General features: G+C 36.4%; 2 protein-coding genes across 3 annotated transcripts; both read left to right on the forward strand.

Moving 5' to 3' along the window:
* Nucleotides 1-1,434: 1,434 nt before the first annotated feature.
* Nucleotides 1,435-1,937, forward strand: LOC117572132 (acylphosphatase-1). Its single transcript, XM_034254769.2, has one exon. It carries the CDS (start codon nt 1,541-1,543, stop codon nt 1,886-1,888), a length of 348 nt encoding a protein of 115 aa, XP_034110660.1. The 5' UTR covers nt 1,435-1,540; the 3' UTR covers nt 1,889-1,937.
* A 3,180-nt stretch (nt 1,938-5,117) lies between these two features.
* Nucleotides 5,118-24,567, forward strand: LOC117577807 (putative uncharacterized protein DDB_G0271606). 2 transcript variants are annotated; one of them, XM_034262737.2, is made up of 7 exons: nt 5,118-5,563; nt 19,190-19,882; nt 21,001-21,316; nt 21,382-21,541; nt 22,010-22,169; nt 22,249-22,629; nt 23,082-24,567. In XM_034262737.2, exons 2-7 carry the CDS (start codon nt 19,208-19,210, stop codon nt 23,955-23,957), a joined length of 2,568 nt encoding a protein of 855 aa, XP_034118628.1. In that variant the 5' UTR covers nt 5,118-5,563; nt 19,190-19,207; the 3' UTR covers nt 23,958-24,567. The 2 variants fall into 2 exon arrangements, with proteins under 2 accessions (XP_034118628.1, XP_034118629.1); XM_034262738.2 differs by having other exon boundaries at nt 22,010-22,148.
* Nucleotides 24,568-24,828: the final 261 nt, after the last annotated feature.

The raw sequence follows: 24,828 nt of genomic DNA on the forward strand, positions 1-24,828 counted from the left end.
TATACCAAATATAACACATGGCATATATTTTTTTAGTATTCTATTTTTAGCATATTATTATTTGGTATATTTTAAGAATAATACCACAATTTTTTGCTATCATTCGTGCTTATTAAATTTTCCAGAATGTTACAAGTGAACAATTTTATAATAATAGCCAAAATTCTATAAAAAACAAGTAAGAAAGTTACAGTCGAGTGTGCTCGACTGTGAGAGACCCGCTACCCATTTTTAATAAAGGCAAAATATTGCGGTATTATTTTCAAAATATACCGAAAAGACTAAAAAATACTTAAAAAATACCAAATGATGTGTTTGGTATATCGATATAGTACACCATTCAAAATATACCATAGACGGCACAATATACCAGATTGTCAGCCAAAGCAACTAAGACCCCTAGTAAGTAGGCGTTTTTGCCCATACAAAAGTTTTTCTTTAATAACTTTGACAATTTTTATCCGATCGCAACCAAATCTTCAGGAATTATAACTACTATAGTAATTATTGTATTAAGCTTGTTATTCGATTTTTTTGATTTGCGGGGGCGGAAGTGGGCGTGGCAAAAATTTGAAACAAACTTGATCTGCTTGCAAACATAACAAATGCTGTCGAAAAAGAATTATAGCTCTATCTCTTATAGTCTCTGAGATCTAGGTGTTCATACGGATAGATGGCCAGACACACAGGCTCACAGACAGACAGACGAACATGGCTAGATCGTCTCTGATCAAGAATATATATACTTCATAGGGTCGGAGATGCCTCCTGTTACATACATTTCCTATCGGCACAAAGTTATAATACCCTTCTACCCTATGGGTAGCGGGTATAATAAGAAGGCATTAGTCCGAGAAACTTACACCAACTAATATTTTGCAGCATACTTGTGCTGCGCCTTCTCAATTTGTTGTATTTCTTCTTGCTGCTGATTTATGTTCGCCTGGTATTTCGCTTGATGCGACTGTAACTTTCTTACTTGTTTGTTGTGCCTTTTACCCTCTGCGTGTGATTTTGTGATTTTGTTTTTGCTCTCGTTGTCGCTGTCTTTGGTTGATAATTAAGCAATTTAGTTAATTTATAATTATTTCTTATGTTCAACCCTTCAGAAGCACTCCGGATCCGGTCTTTGTGGAAGCGTCGTCGACGGATAAAAGCAAAGTTGAGATAAATCGCTTTTAGCCTGGGATTGAGATACATTCTGCTACGCTCTCCACTTACAAGAGACTTTAAACCGAGTTGTGATTTACATTTAAATTCATTACGTTTTTTTTTTTTTGTTTTGGTATTCTAATCTTCGCTTTAATCATAATTATATACTATACATTTTAGTAGTAAGCATTATTATATATTTTGCGAGCAAATTAGAATTCGTCAGGGTTATGTTCGTGTTGAATGCTCATCTCACGATCGTTTATAGTAGCAGCTCTATAGCAGGCTGTTGAAATTACTTCATGTGCTATAGAACAAAAACTACATCTAAAAAAAAGGAAAACACAGAGAGATCTGGTAATAATCATTTTAGCTTTTGGACCTCAGCATGGCAGCCAGCAATAACAACAACAGCAACAGCAACTCGAAGGCCGAAGAGAAGCCCACGATTATGGGCTGTGACTTTGAGATACACGGAAAGGTGCCCAAGGAGGCCTTTGAATTGTTTGCCGTTGCCCAGGCGAAGCTGTTGGGTCTGCGGGGTTATATCACGCGGGTCGCCGATGATTTTTACAAGGGTCAATTGCAGGGCGAGGGCAAAGTGATTGAGAAATTCAAGCAGTTGATCGCCACAGCTGCCGAATATGTGGCTGCTGTCAAGGAGTTTATCGTTAAGAATCTGAAAATCATTGTGGATTATACATACGAGACATTCGAGCTGAGGAAATCGCCATGAAATTAATTACATCAATAAAGCAAAATCCCAAAGTCTGTTATCTTGTTGTGATCTAATCTTTGGATTATTGATGTTTTTGGCCTAGACTTTTCGGTTCGGTTTAGGCCTATTTGTCTTTAAACGGCTTAACGAGTTTCCAGTCGATCATATTACTTATTATACTCGATCATCATCATCATCAACGCCATCGCCATCGCCATCATCGTTGTCTGATCTTATCTGCGGGAACTGCTCGCGAATTCATTCAATGCGGGAAGGTGCCACCAATTTTGCATACAAATGGTTGCGGCACGCCGGCAACAAAATCGTGATTATGTTTTGTAAACAATACGCGATCAGGCCACATACAGACACACACACACATATATATATATATGGACAAACATATATTTCAAGACGCATCTGTTAATGGGCCGCCAGTATTGGAGAAGGCATTCTCCATTTAACTACTGGTTGTATCTATCTCTATATAAGGGGGAAGCTTATGCGAATAGCAAATTGTGTCAAGGCAATAAAAGAGAAGTAGAAAAGTTTGCAAGCAAGAGGAGAGAAAGATAGAAGAGAAACATTGAACATTCAAAGAAATTAAGACAAATATATCCATGCATTTAAAAAGAAGGTGAACAATAGATATAGAAAGAAACAGATATAAACATGTATATAAAGAGAGTGAGAAAATCACAGAGAATGAAAGTTGACAATATAACTAGACAGACAAATAATAAAAGATATTCATATAAAACAATAAAGTGAAGGTGATGCGAAAAGAGATGGAAAGAGAGTTATAGATAAAGTTATATATATTATATATACTTTTATAGAAAGAGACAGATATAGGGACACATAGATTTTGAAAAGGACAGAGACAGGTATTCTATTGACATCGAATAGATATAACAAGAAAGAAAACAAAAAATGTTAAATAAAATATGGACGATAGACATCCCAAGAAAATATATGCTTACAATGACAGAAAGAGAAGGTAAAGAAAGAGATGGAAAGCGAATAATTATTGAAGTTAGATATAAAAAAAGACAGGAGGAAGAAAGAGAGAGAAATGAAGATTTTGAATAGTAGAGAGGTTGAACTAAGGTAGATAGATAGATAGACTTAGACTGAAATTTGTTCTCTTACTAAGAGAAGAAAAAGAGAGAGAGGGAGAGAGAGAAAGAGAGGGAGAGAGAGAAACATAGAGAGAGAGAGAGAGAGAGAGAGAGAAAGACGAAGATTGTGATTATGATAACACGACAGAGAGTAAAAGACAGATAGATATGGAAAGAAAAAGATAGATATGACACAGACTGACAGTTTTCCTCTAATTAGAAAATAAAAAATGTGTGTTAAAGAGAGAGAGAGAGAGAGAGAAAGATTGTGAATATGACAGAGAGTAAAAGAAGACAGATACGAGTATATAAGAAAGAAACAGATAGAAATAACTCAAACTTCGACAATTTTCCTTTATTTAAATATTAAGCAATGTGTGCTAAAGAGAGGCAGAGAGAGAAAGAGAGAGAGAGAGAGAAAGAGAGGGGAAAGGAAGATTTTGAATAGGACAGAGAGTAAAAGAAGACAAATAGATATGGGAAGAAAGAAACATATAGAAATGACTCAGACTCCAACAGTTTTCCTCTAATTAAATATTAAACAATATGTGCTCAACAGGTAGCAAATAGCAAATAATTTGATATGGATAGCTAGTATGTTAGATAGATAGTCAGCTTAGTGCACTTGCTGTGCAGCGGCGACAATCAATAGTCGGCAATCGCAGCTATCCGTTTGCCAGTGCGCAGTTCAAACAAAGGCAGCGCTATACTTTTATGGGTCAATTTGCGGACGCCCATTACGAATGTACAGTTGTAGTGGTAAATAATGGCACATACAACTCTATGCATCTCTCTCTCTCTCTGTGTGTGTGTGAGAGAGTGCGCGTACTAACCCATATGTGAAAAAGCCGCAAAATTGAAGGAAATTAACCATGGCAAAAGGCAAGTGAGGCTAGCGCGCATTGTGGCAGCAACTAATCAGGCCCGCTAAGTGCGTCGCCGACGCGTCGTTGATAGCCGAACATCGGGCAGTGGTTAGAGTGTGGATAGCAAACTGGACAGTGGACAGTGGACAGTGGTGGGACAGTGGAACAGAGATTGCGGTCGCTGCGAATCAGTCTCATAATTGCAACGCGGTGGCAACGCCAGCTCAGCGCGTTAAGAACAGGCGCAACAGTGCTGACAGATTGTGACGGCTAACGGCTAAAATTCATGTCATAGGTTTTCTTTTTTCCTCTTTTTTTTTCTAATATGTTGTTGATGTTATTTTATTGTTCTTTTTAGTTGATTAAATTCAAATAAATTACAGATTATTTTGTTGTCTTATCGATTTTTTTTTGTATTGCTTATTTTAAATAAGTAATTGGAATTTAAAAAATGAAATTTTTGTGTTTTGTGCATTATTTTATTAATGAGAAATTAATTAATATTATTATTTTATTATTTCCATTCAACGCTTAGCTTATTAATTAGATTAGTAAGGCAAATAAGTAAAAATCGATGTTGGGGTGCGATCAATTATAATCGGAGGGGTAATTCATTAACTAATTTTTAAAGAAAATATAATGTATAAAATAAATGCGAAGATGTATTTTATTATTGTGAAACATCCCATAGCCGACATCTTCCTTAGCTTAGAATGCTTAAGAATAATGTTGCAACTGAAAAGACTGTAACATTGAAATTTTTGCACAAATAAAAAATTTTATTGAGGTGCATATAAAAGTGTATTTGAATTTAATGAAACCTCCCAAAAGCGAACATCTCCATTAGCCGGTTATTCCGCTAGGCGGATACTTTATTGTATGGCGCTTGGCATAGTTTACAGCGTAATATAGACTCTATTAAACGGACAACAGTTGCTAAACACCGGGTGTCCGGCTAAGAGAGTTTTAAGTATAGTTTCTAAATTCAATGCAAGTTTTATTTGCATACATTTTTGCAAATTGATTTTTCGTATGTATTTATTATGAATTTGCTGTGCTTATGCAACTGGTGCTCAGAATCATTTGGGTTTAGCCGTAAAACGGCTAAATTGCCACTACTGCGCCGTCAGCAGCGGTGATTGGCGCAGTCGCAATCGAATCAGAGTCGTCGTTGTCGTCGTCGTCGCTGCCGCCACCGTCGAGTCGTGTTTGTTGCCGACGCCGTCGTCGTCGTCGTCGTCCGTCAGTTTGCTTTGAACACTCGTACGTGAAAGTTGGCGTTGCGTCTGCGACGGCGCCTTGAAGCAAAAAGCATTGGCAAAACAATTTTTTTGAATGCGCAGGCGTGCAACGGTTTTTTCTGTGTCTCTTTGGTACTTTTGGCCACGATTTTTGTTTTTGTTATCATTTTTTTTTTTTCGTCCGTTGTGTGTGCTGAAGCTAGATGTGTAGTGAAAAGCATATTTTTGTGAATATTTAAGTCGGTATGTTGTTGATTGTTTTTTTTTTTGTAATATTTATTTTTTGTTTGGTGCTTGTACGATCGTTTTTTTTACAAACTCAAATATGCAAGAAGATTAATAACGGCAACAACAACAACAACAACAACGACAAGAAAAGTCAACAACAATTACGAGTGCGAGTGTGAGTGCGAGTGCGAGTACGAGTTCGAGTACTCGTTGCAGGCAATACGATCAGAGGAAGAGGTGAGCAAATATGCATTGCATTTGTTTTTTGTTTTCGTTTTTGTGTTTGTTTTGTTTATGCTTGCTTTTCGGATTGCATTTGAGCGATAAACAATAAAAAACCAAATCGACTAAAAAATAGGCGAAAAAAAAACCTGGCTGACTGGCTGCCTATCCCAGCTGACATACTTACTTTATGCACAGGCGATGGATACGAGGCTCAGCTACAGCTACAGCGACAGCGACAGCTACAGATACAGATGCGAATGCACAGGTTCAGATACAGATACAGATACAGATACCACCAAGACACAGATACAAACAAGCTAGACATAACCTCATTATTAAAGTTGTCGCTGTTGTTGTCCTCATTTTATCCGGCTGCCCAACCATGAAGTTGGAGCCGTCTTCGATTATTGAGCCGTTTGACATTTTTTCTTTTTTTTTTTTTTTTTTGCCTCCTTCTCTCATCGAACCTGTTGTCAAAGTAGCAAAAAAAAAAAGAAAAATTATAAAAAAAGCAAAAAATTATATATCTTATACAAAAAGACACCTTGCTGCTGCCGCTGGCAACCTCTAGAAATATATTTTGTATGTGTATGTGAGACAAGACAATCTGAAAGCTCATTTCGATACACTTCTAGCAGTTGAGGGTAGTTCAACATTAGCATGGCATATTAGTGCGGTTATTACGCTTGATTGGATGGCCGAGGTGCCAAGTGAATCGACGGCTTAATCAAGGCTTAGACGAAGCATTGCAGCTTATGCATGTGTGATTGAATTTTAGCATATTTAGAATACTTAATAAATCTTTTTTTATTGCAAATATTTTGGAATTTATCATCTATTGACTGTGTTGAATCTCAGTTGCTCATAAATAATAGAATTATGTTAAATTGAAGCAGTTTTATTGCATTTTTGGTTAAGCGCATTAATGCGTCAAACTTTGAGATTAAAGTTCTTTCTTTACGATCTATGCTAAAGAGAGTAAAGCTGAGAACTGCAGGCTTAATTTGAAGCTTCTTACTTACTTTGTTGTTGGACTTGCTCAGTTGCTCATAAATGACAACATGACATTAAATTGAAGCTGTTTTATTGCATTTTTGGTTAAGCGCATTAATGCGTCAGACTTTGAGCTTAAAGCTCTTCCTTTACGCTCTTCTGAGCGCAGTTCGCAATTTTGCTCTCTTTAGCATAGAGCATGCGAACTTCGCTTATTGCAGGCTTGAGTTCAAGCTTCTTACTTACTTTGTTGTTGTACTTGGCATTGCCGTGAACTTGCTGGCTGAGCTGTTGTTTTGGTGTTTGGAGCTGAGCTGAGAGAGGTTTATAGCAATTTTCGTTTTGGATTCGCCAGCCCCATCAATTGCCAATTCACCGCTGTTCGCTATGTTGTGCAAAATGATTACAGAGAGGAATCATTATCGCCGCGCTTGAAATCTACTTTTCAGCTCCGCGCTTCAATTTGCCACACGTTTCGCAGCCGCGTCCCACACTCTCCCAATCAATCTGCGCAACATCGTCGACGTTGTCGTTGTCGTTGTCCAAAAGGAATTGAAAGTGCGCGCGCGCGCAAACCGCAATTAAGGCCAAGTGCGCAAAAAACAAGCCAACTCAGGGAGAGTGAGCGACAAAAAAAAAAGTTAAAAGAGTTAAAATTTAAGACAAAATACAGCAGCAGCAAAGTGTATAAAAGTCATCCGAAAAGAGACAAAAACAAAACAAAAGCCAAAACCAAGTCGAAGGCTGAAGTGGAGCGCGCACTCGCCAAAAACAAAAAAATTCACTTTTTTTTTGGTTTTTGCTTATGTTGGGGGCGCAGAACGCGACTCCAACTTCGACTACGACTCCAACTCAGGTACACATATCTCTCTAGCCACACACATACACATATATGTTACAAATGTATATATATGTATGTTATGTTTCACTGTATTTGTGTTTATGGCCCGCGAGTTGGTGAAAATCAACATACAGGTTATACAGATTTATGATCACTTTCTGATACTGTTCACTCACTGCTGCGTCCGGCAATCCGGCAATCCGGCTGTCCGTCTGCCCGTCTGTCTGTCTGTCTGTCTGCTTGTCTATCTGCTCACCTGAATGTGTCCGACAGATGAATGAAGACGCTAGCTGGGCGGCAAGTTACAAGCTAACGGGGTCAGCATGGCAAATTTTTTGAATTTCATTGCGATAATGCTTTGGAAGGTGACAACCTTATCAGCCAGCTTGCAAGCTTCTACTGAAGTATGTCACTATACTCTCTTAAAAGCTATCCATATATACTATATCCATTCATCTATCTATGAATCTTTCTAGAAATATTAATCTATCTTCCTATGTAACTTTCTATCTATATCAATCTACCTATCAAATGTATAGTATACATAAATAGATGCATATTAAGATAGATTGATATATATATAGAAAGTTACATGGATAGATTGATATTTCGAGGAGGATACATACCACTATTTATCTATGTGTCTTTTTAGAAATAGCAATCTATCTTATTATGCATCTACTTATATATATATGTATGAATCATCCTATGAATCTCTTGTCTCTATATATGTATTTGAATCTGATCTATCTCTCTATCAATCAATATATTTTTATATACTATATATAGTACTTATCTTTCCAGCTATCATATATCTCAAGTATGTCACTATTCTTTCTTTATTGCTAGCAATAATATACATCTATCTATCTATGTATCTTTCTATAAATATTAAGATATATGTACATCTATGTAACTTTCTATCAAATGTATAGTATATATGTACACATAAATAGATGCCTATTAAGAAAGATTGATATATAGTATATATCTTAATATTTACATATACTATATGCCTCTATTCGAGTACATGAATCAATCTATGAATCTTTGTATCTCTCTATAAATTTGTGAATCTTTATATTGATCTATTATCTATATATTCATATAGATCAATATATCTCTATATATCGATATATGTATATCTATCTGCCTTTCTATGATTCTATGTTTTCAGCTATCTATATATCAATCTATTAATCTATCTATATCTTTCTTTCAACCTCTCTCTCTCTCTCCCTTTGTCTGTCGCTTAAACTCTCTCCTTCACTCGCTTTGGCAACATGATTTGTGATTATTGAAATAAAACTTGCGACACCTTCAAACCTACAAATCTTTGGCAGCCAAGCCCATAAGTTTCCGGCACATTTACTCGCTGTCTCAGCATGTGAAAGGTGCAGCAGCTATCTACTATGTTCAACGCCTTCTGCAGCCTGTTGATACTAAGTAACATAGTTTGCAGATATCTTGTGTGTGTCGGCAAATTTTCTGATGTGATGTGATGTGATGTGATGCTAGAGAGCGACAGCTCCCACTTGCACTCGCGATGGTAATTGCAAATTACAGTCAGAGAGTGAGAGAACACGGATTGGTCATGGCTCGATGATTGGGCGAGGGAACTTCCTTGGGTGCAACGCTTGCCAGCAAATTGCAACAACATCATTTTGTGGATGTTGCAACGGGCACCGTCAGAAAATATGAAAAAAGAAAAATATCTCACGGCAAACACACACACACACACACACATGGAGCTGCCGTGTTGAGCTGAGCTTCGTTTTTATTTGCTGATGTTGGCATAAACTTGGCTCTTAGCTTCACTTATTTATTATGCAAACAGTCAACAAATGAAGCCTTCGGATTCGCTGGGAAAGTGAATGAGAGTGAGGGAGTTAGGGGAATTACGGGATTTGCGGGAATTTGGACAGCGCAACAACATCTATGGACATTTTGCCGCACATATTTCCGATTGTTTATTTATTCTTTTGCGCTGCGCCAGATAAACAAAACTAAGCGTGACTAATGGCCGCTGACCAAGCCCCAGCCACAGTTCCAGCAAAAAAGAGGCAAAACGTGGGAAAGCTAATGCCGCTCACAGCCCGCCCACGTTTCGATCTCTTGGCTAGGATTTTGTTCGCTACAGTTGGGCAACAACTTTGTATTTTTTATTTTTTGGGGGGCAACTATTCGGGGCAGCTGCGACTGTTGCCACTGTTGCTGACGCTGCTGTTGCTGCTGTTGCTGTTGCTGCTGGCAATGGGCAGTGAAAGCGCTGTGTTGCATGTGCCACGGCTGTCTGCTCCGCATTCGTAATTGTTGCTCTTGTGGCGATTCAAGCGTTGCTCATTTAATTGACCCCCCTCCCTCCATCCCACCCTCCGCAGACCAGACCGGAGCATGCCCGGATATTGAGCTGCCTCTCAGCTGCTTTGGCCGTTGTTAATTGGCCATGCAATTGACCGAAACTTGATTTGCATACATATGTACTATATATACTATATAGAGTGTATCGCAAACTCTCTGTCGAAGCTGTCATTGCCATCATCATTAGCAGCAGCAGCAGCAGCAGCCAAGAGAGTCACAATTGTATCGCTGTTTGTGCGGGTTTCCAGTCAACAACATACATAAATATCAACTCATTTGCTTTAAATAGTCTTTGGCTGTTGTCATGGGCAAGAATTTGTGGATCATTACGCCAACGCATTTGCGACAATTTAAGGTCAATAGTTTTTCACAACAGCGACGTAAAAACACTGAAAAGCAAGAGGCAACAACAAAATACTCGTAGAAACCATTGAGGCGTCAAAATGGCCTAAGCCTACGTGCGTTTGCGTTTGCGTTTGAACCGAGAAGACAGTCTACTATTTTTACCTATAATGTGCTATATATAGGCATTCTATTGTGCTGCTCTTTTAGTACCCTGTAAGCAGGAAATATGTAGGCCGGCATACCCTATAACCAATTACATAAGGATATGAAACCAACAAATCTTGAAATAATTTTCAATTTCATATTAATAATTTTAATTTGTGAGCAAAGCAATTTCGATTTATATCCATTTTATATTGCATTCCTCTATAAAATTTTAAAGAATTTCTTTTTTATATTCAAAATTTAATATTACTAATAAAGATAAGTGAGTAACGAATTCATTGTTACAATTGAGATGAGCTTTTAAATTGAGATGGCAGTAGAGTGTAATCGATTCTTATCGGGTTATTATTGATTTAATTTTATAGAACATTCCTTGAGTCCAAATTGGAATGAATTTCAATCTCATATTCACAATTTTCCTTGGGTAAAAATAGCGAACTCAGTTTTGCAATTGAGATGAGCTTTTAAATTGAGATGGTTGTGGAATGTAATCGATAATTATCGATAAAAAATATATTATATAAAAGCAATTCAAATGAATTTTAATTTCAACTTCTTATTCACACTTTACATTTGCAAACTAAGTCCACTAAGTCAGCAAACTAAGTCAACGGCGAAATCAATGAACTTTTCAACTAAGATGGAAGCTGAGTGTAATCGATATTAATCGATACCAATTGCAAACACTTTATAGAGCATTCCTCAGTCGTTAATAATTTTCTATGGCGCATTCTCATTTGTTTTCTCTCGGTTTTGCTTTTTTTTGTGTTTGATTTTTACTAAAGTCGAGTTGTGGTGATTGTTGCCCGCATCAATTCGGGCCACTTGAATGTAGCAGGCTTTGCCCATATGGGAAAAACAAAAAGCATAACAAAACAAATACTACAATGGCCAACAGTTATGCATAGATAGTTAGATACTCGAACTGATTGGTCTGGTCAGTGGGTGTATTTGTATTCACATTCGGATTCGCATTCGCATTCGTCTACGTATTCGTTTTCTTGTTCGAATTGCTTAGAAAGCACGCAACGAAACAAAGACGGCAATCGACATTTAAATTACCAAAAATTGTGGCAAAAATATCACAACAATAACAACAAAATTCCAGTTAACTCAGTTTTTTTTTTTGTTTTATTTGGCAGACATTAAGATTCGTGCACGAATAATTAATGCCAGTTACCATTCACTCAATTTATTGCAAGAGCATTAAGTAAATTATGCTGTCAGAACGGTTTTGATGATGCAAATGTTAATCGATAAATTGACGCCACTTCCTGCATCTTAGAGATGGTAGCGCACAATCGATAAATCGATCAAGTGCGAACAAAAAGGTCAAGCATTGAACAACATTGACATTTCCCAGCGTGAGCTAATTTAGTTTTTAATGCTTATATAAAGTACATAGATAAAACGCTGGCGAAGCATTTGGCCCACTCCCATTTACAAATCGAGAAATCGATGCAATGATCCGCTTACACACATACACACACACACACACACACAGATACACATTTGCCCCCGCTACCGGTTCAACACACAGACAGATGTCAGACATCAGACGTCGGCGCCCAAGGTCAACGTTGATGATGTTGGGCCACTGTTTGCGGTCGCCACTGGAACTGGAACTGGAATTCGAGCTCGAATTCAAAGTCGAACTCGAACTCGAACTCGAACTCGAACTGATCCACTGCGCCAGTGGCCAAACACACCCATGGAATGTGTGAGGTTTTCCATTTTTTATTTATGCCACTAAATGTCAATCGCGGCTGGGCGGCTTTAAGTTCCGTGTCAGTGTTGCAAGGCTGAAAGCTAAAAGCTGAAAGCTCATAAGTGTGTTGTTGATGGGGCATGATAAATAATAATTAGATGCCCCGCATATGCTGCATAATGGTCATGGCAAAACGTAATCGCTATCGCTATAGTTATCGCAATCGTCATCGTCTTTGTCACCGTCATCGTAATCGCAATTGTGATGTCACATGAAAATATTCTGCGCTTTTGACCTTTTGCAATCGTCAGTGATCGTTAAGATGTGGCAAAGCGAAAGCAAATTTCGATTACAAAATCTGAATCTGAATTGAAAATGAAAACGAAACCAAAACCAAAATACCGAAACCGAAACAGAAACTGAAACCTGAAATCGAAATGCATTTTGATTACGTTTAAATGAAAAACTCGCCAGCGATAAATGAATAAATATAAAAGAAAAGTTGAGCTGCAATTTTATCGTTGCTGTTGTTTTCGTCACGGTTATCTAAGGTTTTTTTTGTTGCCGTTAGTTCGTTCGTTCATTATTTATTTATTTTGTTTTTAATACCTATTTAAACTCCATTTTTTATGCGATTTTTGTGTGTGTTGTGTTGAATGAATGCGGCTGCGCAATGCCACCAACTTTGACTGCAATTATTGAAGCAATAGCCAAAGCGGCAACAACTTGAGTTGCAACAACAGCAACAACACCAACAACAGTGACCACAACACACGTCGTTACTGTCTAAATGAATTCAATTAAAAATTCACAATCAACAATAAATAACTAACTCAAACGCTTGGCGGCATTTGCTTTGCCTTTGCTCGGACTTTAGATTCAAATGCAAAAAACAACAACAACAACAACAACAAGAAACATGAAATAAAATAAAAAATAAATTAGCAACAGGCTGCGTTGCACAGTGGGCTGATGTTGATGCAATTTGCAATTTGCAATTTATAACAGAGCTGTTGCAAAAAATGCATTTGGAATTATTTATTATTATATAATATTACATACCAACTAAATTTCACTCGCTATTTACATTTCATTTAATTAATTCCTTATATATAATATCAAAAGCTTTGCTTTCTTCATAGTTATCGCAGTTCGTCTTTAATTCTATGCAAATTTAATACTATAGACAAGTTTTTAGTTTGGCATTCTATGCCTGTCATTAAAATTGCTCTATTTACATTTTATTGAATTCTAGTGCTAATTCAAATGTGGTATTTAATATTATATTTTATTAACCAGCTGAAAGTTGAAGTAGCTGCTATTTTTTCCCTTTATTGTTACTTTAGTGTACCGAAGACAATAAATATACAGAAGACTAGACAAAGACATTATTATTTTATTTTTGTCTTCGACAGGAAAAACAGAAATTTAGAAATGTAAAGTTTGGAGATGAAAAAAGAATGTTGTAGTGGAATTCATAAACTTATATGATATATAACTCGTATTTGGAGAGATTTGCGTGCCACACCCTACACATTGAAAAAGAAAGTAGAACATTGTCTATAGGTTTTGTTTTGTTTTGCTTTATAATAAGGAAATTAAATATTGTATTCTAAAAACAAGAAAGAAAGCTGACTGAGCTTGACTGATTTTGAATAAAACGAAAACAGTATTGGTCCTAAAATATACTATATTAATATACCAAAAAATACAAAAATATATTAAAACCTTTAATTGGTATAGTCATATAGTTCTACATTCAAAATAGACTATGGAGTACAAAATATACTAAAATAATATACCAAAAATACTGAAATATAGTAAATACTATAGTTGGTATATTGTCATAGTGCTAAATAAAAAATATACAATATATAAAATATAAAATATACCAGATTGTCAGACAAAGCTACTGAGACCCGTAATAATTAGCGTTTTTTTCCCAAACAAATAAATTTATTCTTTAACTTTTATATTTTTTTATCTAATCGCAATCAAATTTCAGGAATAATATGACTTTATAGTATATATCAAATTCATTTCAAGAAAGATTTAAAAGATACTAGTGAAATTTGATTAACTTTACAAGATGTATCTATAATGTTTGGTTATACTCGTATGTTATTAGTTTTGCATTTGGCTGACAAATTGCACTTGTTGCACTGTGCAAGTGAGCGCGAAACGCAAATCAAATGGAAGGTAGTTAGTACTCAGCGTGCATAAAAGTGCGACTGGCTGCGGCGAGCGTGGGAAAAATGCGATGGGGACCCGGTTCGCTTTTGGCCACCGACGATGACTGTGACTTCGATTGCGACTGCGACTGCGGCTGTGATTGTGATTGTGTGTGTTGCCTGTTTTAGTTCTTATGGTCAATACATTTATTACTCATACGTCGTGTGGCTGGTCAGCGAAGAAATATACGTAAAGAACGCAAAACATGAGAGGACGCGGCCACTTTAACGAATTTGTTGTGCTCAATGCTGATGTAGTTGTTCTCGTTGTTGTTGTTGTTGTTGTTGTCGGCTGTCAGTTGTTTTAGGGTCAAAACACTTTTCAAAATCGAATGCAAATTTTGAGTTCTGATTGAATGAACGTCGATGCGGATCTGTGCCGCATGTTGTTCTTGTTGTTGGCTCTTATTGTTTATGAATTTTATTATGGTTGAAAGACTTATAGACTTTCATTGATGGAAACTTTCAAAAGCAAAATCAAGCCATTGGCTTTGGCCATCAAGAACGAGCCGCCGGGCAAAAATTGCGAACAGGTTTTCGACGCTTAGTTTGGTTATTTTTTTTTTTTTTTCTACGGTTTGCTTTTTTCTCATTTTTTTTCTGGCAGCTAACAGCTACGCAGATACATTTCGCAGATACTTCAATGCGTTAGAGCGTGAGTGTGCGTGTGTATCTACAATATCAGTATCTCGTATATGTTGTGTATCTGCATCTGTATCTGTGTTTCACAAGCCCATCAGCAGAAGTACATAAATTACATTGGCAGTTTAACGACGACGACGTCGTCATCGCTTCACATTGATTGTTGTTTGAAATTGTCGCCTGATCGGTCGGCATTGTTTGAGCCAGGCCTACTACAACTACTCCAATACTCCCCCTCTCCCCATCTTGCCCCCTCTATCGTTGCGTTCGTTCTGCGTCAGCGAAACGTGTCCACAATGGAGTCCGGATTTATGCGTTTTAGCGAGCATATAATAGAAAATCTTGCGAAATACAGTCATACTTGTAGATACACAGTTCACTTTGTTGTTTGTTATAGTTACTTTATATATCTACGAGTATGTACATATATTTTGTCGTTTCTTGCAATTGCATTGCAATTACACATACAAAGTGGGAAACCGCTGTCAATTTGCAATGAATGCCCCGCCATTGTTAAGCTTGAGTGCCTTGAATTATCTAATGAACATACATAAATCCAGCTGCCTCCCCATCATTTAAATGGCCAAAACATAATTTGTATACAATTTAATTGCAATTTCTTGCTTCCTTTATCTGTTATGTGTTATGTGTTATTTATTGATTATCGTCTTGGAAGTGTGTTAACGGCATTTGCAGCGAAACAACTGCACAATTGATTGCCCATTGATTAATAATAATAACAATTCTCTCGCTCGCGCTAAGCTCAACAGTGATTTTCCAAATGATCCAAAACCGGAAGCTATACACAGACTCGGCATGGCATTTAACTGCAGCTAATTATGCGCATAATTAACTAATCAATAACGAGGCGAGCTCTTAAGGTTGTTTCACTTTTTAAATAAAGTTAATACTCCGAGAGCATAGAAGGAGATAGCGGATAAAGAAGGAGATAGCAGATAAAGGCGCTGCATTTATTTAAAGATTTCTTCTGCAAAGTTCATTCAATTTTGAATTTCTATTTTGATTGGCATACAGCTGAAATTGTAGTTTTATATTCAAGAACTTTAATTTATATTTCAACTATTCGGAATTATTGAAACTTTGATTTATTGTGCTGTTGTTTGAAATGTTCCAAAAATAAATATATAAGATTATTTTACAAAAATGAAATGTACTATATTATATATATAGTATTTATTTATGAAGTGTTTTAATAATTAAGTAGTGTTTATTTAACATATTTGCAGTATATATATAATATATAATTTTGTATGCAGTATTTTATTTATTTTGTAGTATTATTTTTTTTTATTTTTTCAAACATTTTAACATGATAAAATAATACAAAATATTAATTTATGGTATCTTATACTTATCCTAATATTTTATGTAAATGTTTTCCATTTTCGAAAAGTTACTTCACACATTATTTTTCGCTTTGTCCAAATTGAGTAAAATATAAAGTATATAACATATTTGAAGTATTTCTTCGATTTTTCTGCAACGCTTTTGAAATAGATATGTTTTTGTGAGTAAACAATTGTATGTAATCAATGCCGCAAAGTATCGATATCAACAAAAAAAAGTAACAAACAGTGAAGTAAACATGAGAAAGATAAACAACCTTTTGCTGATAGGGGAAAACTACAAATATTTGGAACAGACGCGACAAAACGAAAACACTATCAATAACTGAAGAATCGCTCAACTATTTTCAAATAAATGAAATTACAATTCGGCGAAAAGAAGTTGTGGTAATTATTGCTTATTAGATGTGCCTTATTTTCCATATGCTTAATTGACTTGAGCGTTGGGCATTAAAGAAATGGCCAATCAAGTTTGACTGGCAATAAATCGAAAAGAATCTGCAGAGCATAACAAAGAAAACGACACATAAAGTTTGCTATGTTATGGACAGAAATATTTTATTGAGGAATTCCAAATAATGCCTTGATTGGGCAAGCGTTAAATTCTGGTATTTCCTAGATTACGTATACGTAGGAGTTATCTGTGTCTGTGTGTGTGTTCTCGATTAGTCATGCAAAGTATGTCAGCTTGGGGCGAGGCTGAAGCCAACAAGTAACCTAAGGTGAAATTATAAATGTCATAGCAATGGCAATGCCAGTGGCAGTGGCAAAAAGGCCGCCCGGTCTTGCCACCTGTTGCCAAATGGTGTGCCATCAAAAAACCAGTTGAGAGAACTTCACAAGTTTCTGCTCGCAATAATAAAAAAAACGACAACGACAACGACAACGATAACGTTGAACACCGTTGCACGATGGACAGTGTCGTTAGCTGAACAGCTCGAGAGCTGGACAGATAAAGTTGGGTTGTCAATGCCTGAGAAATAGTTGCGCTATAGTTAGTTGCAAGAATATGGGTCGACGAGTCTCTCGATCGCGCGAGAAAGTGCGCTGCCAACTTCGACATCGACTCTTCTCTGTGTGTGTGTGTGTGTGTGTGTGTGAGCCACTTTACAGCAAAGATGAATATTTAATAAAAAGCGGTATTCGCCGTTAGCAGCATCAGCAACTTCAATGACTCTTGTGATTTGCGATTGGCGATCCAATAGCAACTAGAAGACCACCTATAGCAAAGCTCTTTCCTCAATTCCTCTTTCGATTACTTTTACACCTAGACTCCAAAGAGAGTAAGAGATAGAGATATCATTCCTTTTCAACGGCATTTTTTTTACACCCAGATCAATTTTGTTAAAATTTTTGCTATGCCCATTTCCGCCCCCGAAAATCGATAAACGTCGAATAAATAATAAATAATAACTACAGTTTTTATGATTCCTGAAAATTTGGTTGCGATCACACAAAAATTATAAAAGTGATTTAAGTAAAGTGTATTTAGTTGTTTTGGCTGATAATCTGGTATATTTTTAATGTAGCCTTAGGTATATTTTAGTATTTTTGCGGAATATTAATTTGGTAGATTTTAAAAATAATACCAGGTATCTCACAGTCGAGGACACTCGAGTTTTCTTATTTGTTTGTTTTTTGGAATTTACATTTGCTTCTGACTTGACAAATTATATGCAGATGAAAACCAAATTTAGACAAATTAGATTCAATTATTCAATCATACTATTTGGGGAATGCTTAAAGTCGAAAGTTGAAGCTTACGTTATATAATGTTTCGTCAAAGTCTGCATATTTGCATAAAAGCAATTAGTCAAGCGTTTGTCGACTGTGGGATACCCGGTAGTGATCTTTAGATTAAATACTGAGTAATGCTGATGGGGGAATAAAGAAAATTGATAATGATTCATGTTGTCCGATCATTAGACAACTTTTTTTTTTGAGAAATTAATGACAGTAATTGAATTTTAATTTCATTTTATTTTAAATATTTACTTGTCGATTCTTGAACTCCCCCAAATTGGATAAGATATGGGGAAGACCTAGCGATAGAGAAATGTTAACTTGGATTATTTTGAAAAATGACTTTCACATACCTTTTTGTAATCTCAAAAAATAAATTCTATCGATTGGCATTTATGGATTTATAGTCTCCAACCAAAAAAATTATCGAATTACCACAAAAATTGTCCAAAAATCCAAATAGCCGCTGTAACATCGTCATTTTAAGAACGATTTTGTTGTCTTTTTCCAGATCGATAGATTTTGAAACATTCCATCATAATATCGTTGAATGATTTTTAAACAACTGAGAAAAAAAGTAGTTTTTTGTATACCAAAAATTAGATACAAATCTAATGTCCTTAGCGAGAGCAAGCTAAAGCTAGTGTCGAACAATTTATTTTTAAAGAATCTGTAAACTGATCAAAGGAACAACTAACTAACTGTCTAGCTCAACTACCTTATGTCCTAGACAGGGTTTTATGTGTTCGATGCTTTTCTTTTCGTTTTGGAAGTCGAAATTTAAGAAGTGTTTGTTTCTTAGAGGATGCCAAACGATAGATTTCGTTGACTCGAATCGAGTGTAATGATATAATTGAACTAACAACATTTACTAAAATAAATGAACGTCAATTATATTTGTTGCATACTTTGAGGCGAGTTCAATTTAAATCGTGTTTTGATTATAATTCCAACAGTATCTAAAAGGATTGCGTAAGAAGAAGTATTTTGTTATTGATTTAAGTGTTATTAAATCGAATATTTATACTGGAATTTGCTGCCTTCTTGATTCCGTTTTTAGTATTATTAATATACATATGAGTTTTCCTTAAAACTTGTTAGTATGGTACTTTATTGCTGTACTGGTTCAACTACTTAATAAATCAAAATAGAAAAGTTAAATCTAATATCGATAATCATATTTTCATACTCGATTAATAATTTAATATGAATTTTTATTTGAATTTCGTTGTTTGTTGTCAGCTTGCCGCACGTTGAGTTATGTCTGGTGCTACACACATGGCGCTGCCGGCGCACGCAGTGGTGCCCTTGACTGCACCAGCGACCACAGCAACACCCACAGCAGCTACAACACTTGGCTTGCCACAATCATTGGGGGGAAAGCGTGGTCATAAGCGTTCCGTATCGTTGGAGAACAATGCGCCGCTGGCACTGCGCAGCACACCAAGTCTGGGGCAATCGGCATTGGGATCGCCGCTGTTGCAGCTGCCGACAGCACATGGCGGTGGCTTGTTGCACACGGGCACGCTAAAGTCGAGACAGGAGCAGCGCAGGTTGAGTCAAAAGTTTGGCAGTCACAGCAATCTGGATGATGATGCTGCCATGTCAGCGCCACAGATGCGCAGCAAGTTCCAAAACATACGGCAAATGTTCGAGCTAAGTCGCAGCTGTGTTGCCAGCAACAACAGCAGCAGCAGCAGTAACAGCAACAGCAACATCGCCAATGGCGCCGCAGAGCTGAGCGAGTGCAAATCGTTGGCTGAGGAGGCAGCGTTGCAATCGCTGCCGGCAATGCTGAATCAACAGTCGCAAACTGTGCGCCGGACCACGCCCATTGCGGCTGCCAGTCGACTGGCCATAAGTGAGCAACAGTTGCAGCTGCAACAGCAACAGCAACAACAGCAGCAGCAACAGACAGGCGAGGCCATGGAACAGGTGAGGCAAATAAACATTAGGTACTACAATTAGGTGCAGTTAGATTTTAATTATTTATTACTTAACTTAACGATAAGTAAAAGCATTCAATTTGCATTAAAAACAAAAAATGTTCATAAAATTAATTGTTGTAGTTTTAAATTGCCTGTTGAAATAGTGTAAAATATATAGCGTTTGAGTTATTAGCAACTGAAGAGAAGAAAAAAACTAAACATGATTTTGAGCAACAACAAAAACTTTACTCATAAAATAGAACAAAATATAATATGATATAAATAATGAAGAATTTTTTCGAAATTTGTAATATTATTTTATACAATTGTTGTTAAAAAGTGTGGACATAATAAACAACAATATACAGTTTACTTTAAAACTTATTGAGAAGAACAAGAAAATCAAGCTAGTAAAAGATTTGGTCTCTTATAGAGGAAGTTGATCTCGATCTTCTTTAATATTCATTGAGTAAAATTGACAACTAATAATCGAACAAATGAAAATCAATCAACATATTAAACAAGTTATTATGTCAATAATCTTTTATAATAGACTTTTTACAGTATCTTTCTTTAATTACATTCAGTTTTTTAACTAGAAAAAGTCAAATTGGCCTCCATATTTATACTTATGTACTTATACTATTCAACCTAAGATCATAAAGTTCTTAAATCAAGATTTGCAATCTTCATTTTAATCTAGAATTAAGCTTTCATGAAGCAATATTTTAATCTTAAAAAAGATGTTTTTAATCTTAAAATGCAAATTTGGTATGAACACTTTTATATAAGTTTTTTTTCAACCTAAAAATCCCATTTCAATTATTTTTTTTTAAATCGAAAGAATCCTAAATCTACTTTTTAATCTACATTTTCATGTCTCTGTTTAATGTTGTAGTATTGAATTTTCGTTCACTTCCGACATAAAAATATTTTTTCAAATCAAGTATTTTACAATATTAAAAATTAAGAAAAAAAGAAATTTTTTTTGCATATTTGATGTTTAAACCGCGCACTAAGAAGCTATTATATCATTTAGTTATTGTTGTTAAAAATCTAGATAATAAATATATAATACTATAATATAACCATTTTAATTTAAAATTTAACTACTTTCTTTGTTAGCACAATAGTGGCAACTATCTTCGTCCCATTGCCTTCAAGCCCATTCCCTTTGAGCCGGACTATCGCATTGCTTTACAGCAGCAGCAACAGCATCAGCAGCAACAACATCATCATCATCATCATAATCATCAGCTGCAGCAACAGCAGCAGCAGCAGCAACAGTTGCAACTGCAGCAGTCTGGTGCGGGTGTGGGAGTGGGAGTGGGAGCAACGATTGCGGGACAGCAGAGTGTCACAGGCGAGCGTTATGGCTACGGCTCGACACCTTCGTTGGCGCCACTTGCCACAGCAGCGAGCACCACACACAAATTTGGCAGTAAGTACGATTTTGAGTTGAGCATCGAACACTTTTCGTTATTAACTTTCTTCACTTCTTGTCAGGCACAACGGATCTGCGTCATCTGGCAACGCGTCGTCGCGGCCATCGCATTGTTCAGCGCACAAGCAATGAGGATGGCCTTGGACTGGGGTTGGCCCTCGGCTTGGGACTGGGTCTGGATTGTTTGTCCTCCTCGCACGATAGACCAGACGGTGCCAGCAGGTGAGTTCATTAACTAATTACAAACTAAACAGTGCGGTATTATTCTTTTAAATATACCAAATTAATATATCAAGAAATACTAAAGTTTATTTGGTATATGGACATACCACTAAAATATACCAAAAATACTAAAATGTAACGAAAGTTATATTTGCTATATTTATATTTGGTATATTAATATACTAAATAATATACTAAAAATACTGAAATACACCGAAGGCTATATTTGATATTTGGATATACCATTAATCGATATACCATAAAATACTAAAATTTACCGAAGGCCATATTTCGTATATAGATATATCTTTAATTTATATACCGAAAATTCTTAAAATACCATTTATTAATATACTGAAAAAATACTTAAATATACCGAAGGCTGTAGTTGGTATATGTTTATATCCATATTCCATTCAAAACATACAATTTTTCTAATAGAAGTTTTTCCCATTTCTTCACCTTTAGCAAGGGCAGTGTGGCGGCAGCTGGCAGCGATTTGACGCCTTCACCCTCGGACTCGGGCATCTCGGAGCTGGAGGCGGCGCTCAAGGATCGTGACTCGGAACTGTCGTATCTGCGACAGGCCATGGAACAGAATGAGAAAGTAATTTTCAAAGTCCAAAAGGTTAAACAGCGCTCCGGACTTTCCACCCGCCATACTGATAGCCTTTTCTTTCGATTACTTTTATCTCTTTACTTCGCAGGATAAGGAAGTGTATTGGGAGCATGAGACACAGCGCCTGAAGCTCTTCTATGAGAGCCAGCAGCGCGAATATCAGCTCAAGTTTAAGAAGATGGAACAACTGCTCGCACTGCAGCAGTTCCAGCTGAAGCAGCACAAGTTGCGCCAATCCGAGCAGCTGCAGAAGTTGCAGCAGCAACTCGACCTCACCAGGTGCAGCAACAAGAGCCTTAAGAACTCCGAGCAGCAGCTACAGTGCTCGACCCTCGAACTAAATCAGCAGCTGAACGATGCACACCAGACGATGGCGTCTCTGCGCCTCCAGCTGGAGGACAGCGAGTGGAAGGTGTGCGAGCGGAATGGCGAGATAGCTTTACTCAAGACGCAGCTCAAGGAGGCGCATGTGAGTATACAGCTATTGTATAATTTTGTATGCTTAGAAGTAATCGATAGTAAACGATATTTTCCACGAACTATCGATAGTATTTTCAACATTTTTTTTTAAATTACTATACTGGTTTCAACATCTATTGATTTATTACTTTTTTCCATTTAATAATAGTAAATAAGCGATAGTAAACGAACTATCGATAGTAATTTAAACCATTTTTTTAAAATTATATGTTTATGCATAGAAGTAATTGATATTAAACAGTATTTTCCATTATAGTATTAAGTATTATTATTTTGTGTAATATAAATTTTGTTTTTCCATGAAAGATAAATTTTACAAAGGTACAGACTATTTTCCTTTTAGAGTAAATTTTATGTTTGTTTTAAAATTTCCACACAAAATTTTATTTATTAACTAAAAAATTGAAAAAGAAAATACTAATGTATTGTACATTTTTGTAGCTTGAAATCAACATGAAGGACCATGCAATTGTCAGTTTGAGGCACAGCAACAACATCACCAGCGGGAGCAACAAAACAAACAGCAACCACATCAACATCAACAATAACAACAACAATTGTAATAACAATAACAACTGTAAAACAACCACATGCCAAAGTCAACCAAAGCAGCAGGCGGAGGAACAGCAGCAAAAGCAACAACAGCAACAGCAACAACAACAGCAAAAACAACAGCAGCAACAACAACAGAGAGAAAGAGAGCAACAGCCAGAGGAGGAGACGGAGCAACAGCTGCAGCAGCTGAACAAAATCATTGCGCTCAAGGATCAAGTGATTGGGGCACTGACCAACGAGCTGGCCAAGCTGCGCAAGGAGCTCTCCGATCTGGCCATTGCTCACGAGTATGGCGAAGAGCCTTGCGGTCGCTACACGCGTCTCAAGCAGCAGTTGGACAATCTGAACGAGATTTGCCAGAAGACGCGCAAATACACTAAGCAAGTGACACAACAGCAACAACAACAACAACCGATTGTTGTTGTGCCAACGCAGCAGAATCAACTGGATGCGATTATGGAGCGACTGCAGCTGCAACAGTCGCAGGGGCAGCCATCGCAACAGACACTCGACACACTCATCGAGGAGTCGACCACATATGCCGAAGATATTGCCAAGCTGCGCGAGAAACTCGACGATTTTCGCATCAATCTGGAGCTGGAGAAGCGTCAGTGGTGTGCCGAAAAGGATAAAGTGCTCAGCTATCAGAAGCAGCTGCAGGCCCACTATATTCACATGTATCAGAAGCTGCGTTGCCTCGACAATGCCAACAGCAATGCGGCATCGCCAGTCGCCGCCATGGAGGTCAGCAATCTCAGCTGAGCTGCAGCGCAACATTTATAAACATTCATTTTGATGAGGTTTCTACTTTTACTACGTGACAAAATTCCATTATTCAATTTCTTTTGGTGATTTGGCAGATCAGCAAAATTAAATTAAACAACAAATGATCTGCGTTAGCTGACCCGAACTTTTTCCGATCTGTGTGTGTGGCAAAACTTCTCTTGCAAATCCTTCACACTCTGACGATAGTTATCAATAAAAGTCTGGCGATCATGCTTTTGTAGAATTTATATATCTTCAACTTTCAAATCAATATATGATTCTTCTTGTAGCCTAATCTGCAAATTTTTTGCAGTTCAAATTTCTAGTTAACTAACTTTTTATTTATTTTTCAAAATTATCGCACTACTAATTCGAAATTTAAATATCCATAAGATGTAGTCTTCGAAATACAACATTTACTTTTTTCTAATCATTTGCTATAATGATATTTTTTTAATATTTTGTAAATCATTTCGAAAAGAATTATGAAATCTAATTCCGAATCTCCTTCTCGAAAATAAACGTAGTAAATGCCTCTTGCATTGAGTTTAAATGAAAATTCAGCAATAAATCATTATAATTATTATTTTTATATATTTTTAAAAAATATACACACTATATATTATTTTTGTTTTTTTAATATTTTACATATATAATTTATTATGAAACAAGAATCAAAACAAACGAAAAAGAGAAAAGAGAGAGAGAGAAAAAAAAACATTTGTGATTCTGCGGACAAGTATATGAATATATTTTTGATATATATATGTATATGTATATGCAATCTATATCGATGTATACTATATAGATATAGCTCCATTGTGTAAATGAAGTAAACAAATATTGTATTTATTTGTAATGACAATTA

The sequence above is a fragment of the Drosophila albomicans genome, chromosome X, assembly GCF_009650485.2.
Source record: "Drosophila albomicans strain 15112-1751.03 chromosome X, ASM965048v2, whole genome shotgun sequence".
Taxonomy (NCBI): domain Eukaryota; kingdom Metazoa; phylum Arthropoda; class Insecta; order Diptera; family Drosophilidae; genus Drosophila; species Drosophila albomicans.